The following is a 5,380-nucleotide window of genomic DNA, read 5'->3' as shown; positions in this document are numbered from 1 at the left end:
CCAGCAGGTCCCAACTCAGCACCTGCCCTGGAGGCTCTGAGGGCGGGGCCCGGGGATGGCTCGGTTGCTGATTGGTCTAGAGGTGACAAGTGGGCGGGGCGATCCCGCCTCCTGCCACTCTGGACTCAGATCCCCTTTATTAGGAAGTTCCCTGGGCTGGCAATTTCAGACTGGCGTGCGAGAGCGGAGTGGCTTGAGTTTCCAGTACCGTAGTCCAGGCGCGGTGGTCAGCGATCAAGCCCCAGCCCCGGAATCACCATGCCTCGCTCCTTTCTAGTCAAAAAACATTTCTCCACCAGCAAGAAACCCAACTACAGCGAACTGGAGAGTCAGACAGGTAAAGACACCGAACTGGGGTGGGCAGGAGGGGGGAGGGAGAGGGAAAGAGGCTGGAGAGGAATAGGACCAACCTTAGGGAGACAGAATGGGCGAGGTTGGGGAGGAGGAGGTACCAGCCGCCGGGAGCTCCTGTATACCCAGTGGGATGGAAACATCTGGGCACAGCTGGATGAACTCTGGGTGCTGGCAAGATGAGTTAGTGGCGAGATCCTGGAGTGACTTGGAGATAGTAAAAGGGGGTCTTGGAAGTAAAAGAGTTTGGAGTTTTAGGGTGCCTTTGGCTAAAATGCCAAGTGGAAATAGAATCCCTAAAATTTTTGGAGCCTATATGGGGAAGGACCATCTAAAAGAAGCCTAGGACTGGGGGGATTGGGAAGATGGGTGATAGATCTGGGAGGAAAGGGTCCATTTAAGTTGGAAAGGATGTGTCCCGTTTAACCCTTCTTCTTTCCTCTTTTTCTCACATTTTCAGTGATTGTGTCCCCCCACTTATATGACCAATCGTACCCGATGTTGGCCATTCCAGCACCAGAGGTTCTCAGTCCAGCAATATGTTATCCTCCACTGGTCTGGGATAGTGGGCTGCTCTCTAGCTTCTTTACTCCCATGCCAGCGACTGCTCCTGGACCCCCAGAAGAGCCCAAGGCCCTGGACCTGACTTCTCTGTCCAGTGATGATTATGACAGTGGCAAGGGATCAGATCCCCCAAGCCCAGTCTCCCAGGAAGAGGAGGCAGAGAAATTTTCCTGTGGTCAGTGCCCTGAATCCTACACCACTTTGCCTAGCCCCTCCAAACACCAGCAGCTCCAGCACAGTGAAGACACCCAGCCGAGGAAGTCCTTCATCTGCAAGGTCTGTGAGAAGGAGTACGTGAGCCTCGGTGCCCTCAAAATGCACATCCGAAGCCACACACTGCCCTGTGTCTGCAAGATTTGTGGGAAGGCCTTCTCCCGACCGTGGCTATTGCAGGGTCACATCAGAACCCACACAGGTAAGTGGCCCATATAGTCCCTGCCTTCTATCCCATCCCCCTTTTCCTTTTCCACACATTTTAGGCTGATAGGATTTCAGATGGGGCCTTGAAACACAACTAGAACATTGGGAATGGGACACTCTTAGAGTTCCATGAACTCAACTCCATTTTTTTACATATGGGGTAAGTTCTATGATGTTCCCTGTAGTTTTGTGGAGTTAAGTAGGACAGATGATGTTAGCTAGCCCTATTAATGGGTGGAAGGGTGAGGGGTGGGGGTGGGGGAATAGCTTGTCTAATTAGGATCGTGTAGCCTAGTGCCTTACTCATACAAATGTAGTTATACTCATTCATTCATTCATTCATTTTAGCATCATGATTGATTTTTAGCATGATTAGTGTGTCTAGGCCTTCTAAAAGAACAATCAATGTGTCAGGTACCTAGGGGGATGAGAAGCTACTGGAAATAGGCTTGGTGTTGTTAGCAACAACAAACATTTTATGAAGTACTTACTTTGTACTGAATCTCATGCTAGTGGCTTAGGGAGACAGAAAGTCATCTGATTGTTTCCTTGCATCCTGTTTTAATTTGTCACTTTGCCTGGGAGAGGCCTCCTTTGGGTAACCAAGTTCTCTCCTGTCTCAGCCAAGCGAGAGAATGAGGTTTTGGATGTGTGAGAGGTATTTTAGGAAGGGAGACCAAGATTGTTAGCCACCCACCTGACCCAAAAGTGGGTTAGGTGCAGGGCCCAGACCAGGAAGTTCCCCCTCCTCATTGTTCCAGCTTTTCCCTTCTCTCGCCCATCCCCCCTCACTAGGGCTTTTATATGCAAAGAGGCCTTACCCATTCCAGCATCTGGCCAATTGATATAGTGGAAAGAACTACTTGACCTGGGATACAATCCAATACTGAATCTGTAAATTTATTAGAGTGGCCTTGGACAAGTAATTTCCCCTCCTCTGGGTCTCAGATTCCTCTTCTGTAAAATGAGGGGGTTGGACCAGATGACCTCTGAGGCCCCCTAAAATCCTACGATCCTACAGTCTACCTGGTGATGGGAGCCCACGCATCCCCCCAGATTTCCCCTACACATACTTTTTTTTTTTAAAAGGGACATTAATTCAAGCTGGAAGCCAAAAATCCTCCCACAAAAGCTGCTGTTGAAATGTATAATTTCAAACCTTGATTTTCATTGTCTGCTTTAATGGCAGCTTTAGGAGGATATGGGGGGGGGGGGTGGACAGTGAGGGGTGGTGGAAGGAAGGGTGAGCAGGTGCTGTGATGGAGCAATGTCTGTGCACCTGTTACTGTGGGCCAGGCAGCTGCTGGGCCCAGGGTGCCTTCCCCTTTTAATCCAAGAAGTATCACATGTACAATGCAGCCTTCCCCTGCCTTTATACTCCACACAGGGCTGGGGCAGCCTTGCCTGTGCTGATTTCACACTTGCTTAGCATGGTATAAAGATGTCTGAAGGAAGTTGGTTGAGAGGCGGAGACAATCCACTGGGGCATAAGGCTTGAAGGCCTCAAAAAAGGGGGGCCCTCCCCCCAAAAAGAACTTTTTCTTTAAGGTCTCTTTCAGAATGAAGTTTGTTTAGAAAAGTGCATGGCAGCTATGATTCAAGAGAGCCTCTTGGATTCCTGAAATGGCCCTTAATATACCCTCCCGTATCCAGTTAGACCTCTTTCCTTGTCTGTTCCCCTGCAGAGTTCCATACTATCATAAGATCTAGAGCTAGAAAGGACCTTAGACATCATTTAATCTAACCCTCTCATTATATAGAAATGGAAAATGAGCCTCTCAGAATTTGTGACTTGTCCAAGGAAGCAACTCTGCTAGGATTCATTCATTCATTCATTCGTTCGTTGAACGAACATCTGTTACTTACAGGTCACTGTATTTGGCACTAGATAGCAAAGAAATTACATTCCACTGGGGGGTGTAGAGGCATAATAGAGGTGCTTATATACCAAGATCAGTATAATTCAAAGCAAGGAGACTTCCAAAGAGTATCTGCACTTTCGGAGGAAAGGTTTTTAAAAAGGGATGTGGCACTTGAATGAAGATAATGACTCTCTAAGGAGGGCCAGGAAGATGGAGATGGAAATGCAGAGGCAGGTGACATAACAGCTGGCTAAGGCAAGGGGTTTGCATTTTTGTCATAGGAGAAAAAGGGAGCCACTGAACATTTTTGAGCACCGGAGGAGGGGCATTGTTAGATTTCTCCCCTAGTAGAATCCTCCCCTTGAAGTTGGAAAGTACATCTCGTTGGTGTAGGGTAGGTTCTTTATAAATGTTTGTCAATTAGGGAAATTATTTGAGGGGAGTACAAAAGAGATTAGAAGGGGGCAAGGAATCCAATTAGGAAGCCGTTTTAATCATCCAAGCAAGTGGTGATGAGGGGCCTAGGGTAGAGTAGTAGCAGATAGAGTGCCTTGAACCCAGGACTTCCAATCTCCTGCTTTCCACTAAACCACGCCTGCCCCTCCCTAGGTGTCTAGCTCAGTTCTCTTTGCACTAGGTTTTTTTTTTTTTCCATTGGCTTTCACTTGTTTTGAGTTCCCTGCTGGTGTATGATAACACCTTTTCCATAGTGCTTTGAGGTTTATAAAGTGCTTACCTCATAGCAGTCTGGAGAAAGAAGTAGTACTTGTGATTATTCCCATTGGAAGGATGAGGGGAGTTGATTCCATCAGCCTTTTCAAAGTTGCCAAGAGGCAGAGTATTCTACCATTCAGGTGCTCCGGTGCAAAGAGGCCCATATGTAAAGTCAGGACATCATTTCAAATCTTGGTTCTGCCATTCATTGCCTCTGTGAGCTTGGACATCTCCCTTCCCTTCTCTTCTTTGTAAAATAGGGGGCCTCCTAGAGTTAGAAGGGGCCTTCCAGGCAGCTAGGTGGCTAGAGCACCAGCCCTGGATTCAGGAGGACCTGAGTTCAAATCCGGCCTCGGCCTCAGACACTTAACTCGTACTAGCTGTGTGACCCTGGGCAAGTCACTTAACCCCAATTGCCTCACTAAGAAAAAAAAAAGGGGGGGCCTTCACCATCATCTGTTGGGGAAATTTGGTCCCAGAAGTGAAATGAACTGCCCAAGGTCACACAGGTGGGATTTGAACCCAGGTCCTCTGACATCCTACGCAGGACATTGTTTGCCCACACACTACAATTGTGTGCATGATGGGCTTCAGAGTCCCACCCAGCCTTAAATTCTGTAAAACTATGAAATGAGTTTAATCAGTACTTGTCGAGTATTGTAAAGATAGCACAGAAAGGCACAATAGTCCTGATTCCTGGGCTTACTGGTCACATGGAAGTTATCTTCACCCACCCCTACCCCCACCCCACCCCAGTGAAGGGTGCTGGGTGGCAGTGGGATGTCCCCGGGGCGGTTCATCCCGAGTCTCACTCCGCCTTATCATCTCTCCCCAGGGGAGAAGCCATTCTCCTGCACGCACTGCAGCCGCGCCTTTGCCGACCGTTCCAACCTCAGGGCCCACCTGCAGACCCACTCAGACGTCAAGAAGTACCAGTGTAAAAGCTGCTCCCGGACTTTCTCTCGCATGTCCTTGCTCCACAAGCATGAGGAGACGGGCTGCTCTGGCTCCCGCTAAGAGACTGCACACTGAGGGAGATCCCGTGCTGAAGGTGCCCCCGCTGCTGCCTCGAACTCTCTGCCCGGAGACTCTCCCCATGTTGTGAAAGAGCCACGCCAATATTTGCCATGATGATTTTTCAAGGAAAAAAAAACCCGGTTCTATATAGCTCCCTCTGTGCTAACTCCAGCTGAGGAGCAATATTCCCGCCCCCCCCCCTTTCCCCCCTCCAACTTGCTGCTTCATGAAAGGAACTGGTGACAATTTTCACGCACCCGCACCCACCCCCACCCCACCCCCTTTTGGACTCTGCCTTTTTTTTTTTTAAAGGCCGTTCCGGCATTTCCTGACTGTAGTTTACAATTTGAACCGTGACAGTTGCAGCTGGTGTCTGAAATGTCGCTTACAGTCAGTCAGTCTCTTGGGGGTGTTGTCAGCCTCCTCCAGTGGGGGGGGGGGGGGAGCGCGGG

At 49.2% G+C, this 5,380-nt stretch overlaps 1 protein-coding gene across 1 annotated transcript; it reads left to right on the top strand.

The window, feature by feature from the left end:
• Positions 1–220: 220 nt before the first annotated feature.
• On the top strand, positions 221–5,113 carry SNAI1 (snail family transcriptional repressor 1). The gene is made up of 3 exons (XM_043989018.1): positions 221–337; positions 812–1,330; positions 4,747–5,113. Exons 1-3 carry the CDS (start codon positions 259–261, stop codon positions 4,926–4,928), a joined length of 780 nt encoding a protein of 259 aa, XP_043844953.1. The 5' UTR covers positions 221–258; the 3' UTR covers positions 4,929–5,113.
• The last annotated feature ends 267 nt before the right edge of the window (positions 5,114–5,380 follow it).

Source organism: Dromiciops gliroides, chromosome 2 (assembly GCF_019393635.1).
Source record: "Dromiciops gliroides isolate mDroGli1 chromosome 2, mDroGli1.pri, whole genome shotgun sequence".
In the NCBI taxonomy this organism is placed as follows: Eukaryota; Metazoa; Chordata; class Mammalia; order Microbiotheria; family Microbiotheriidae; genus Dromiciops; species Dromiciops gliroides.
The sequence above is the reverse complement of the archived record's forward strand: the minus strand, read 5'-3'. Positions and strand labels throughout refer to the sequence as shown.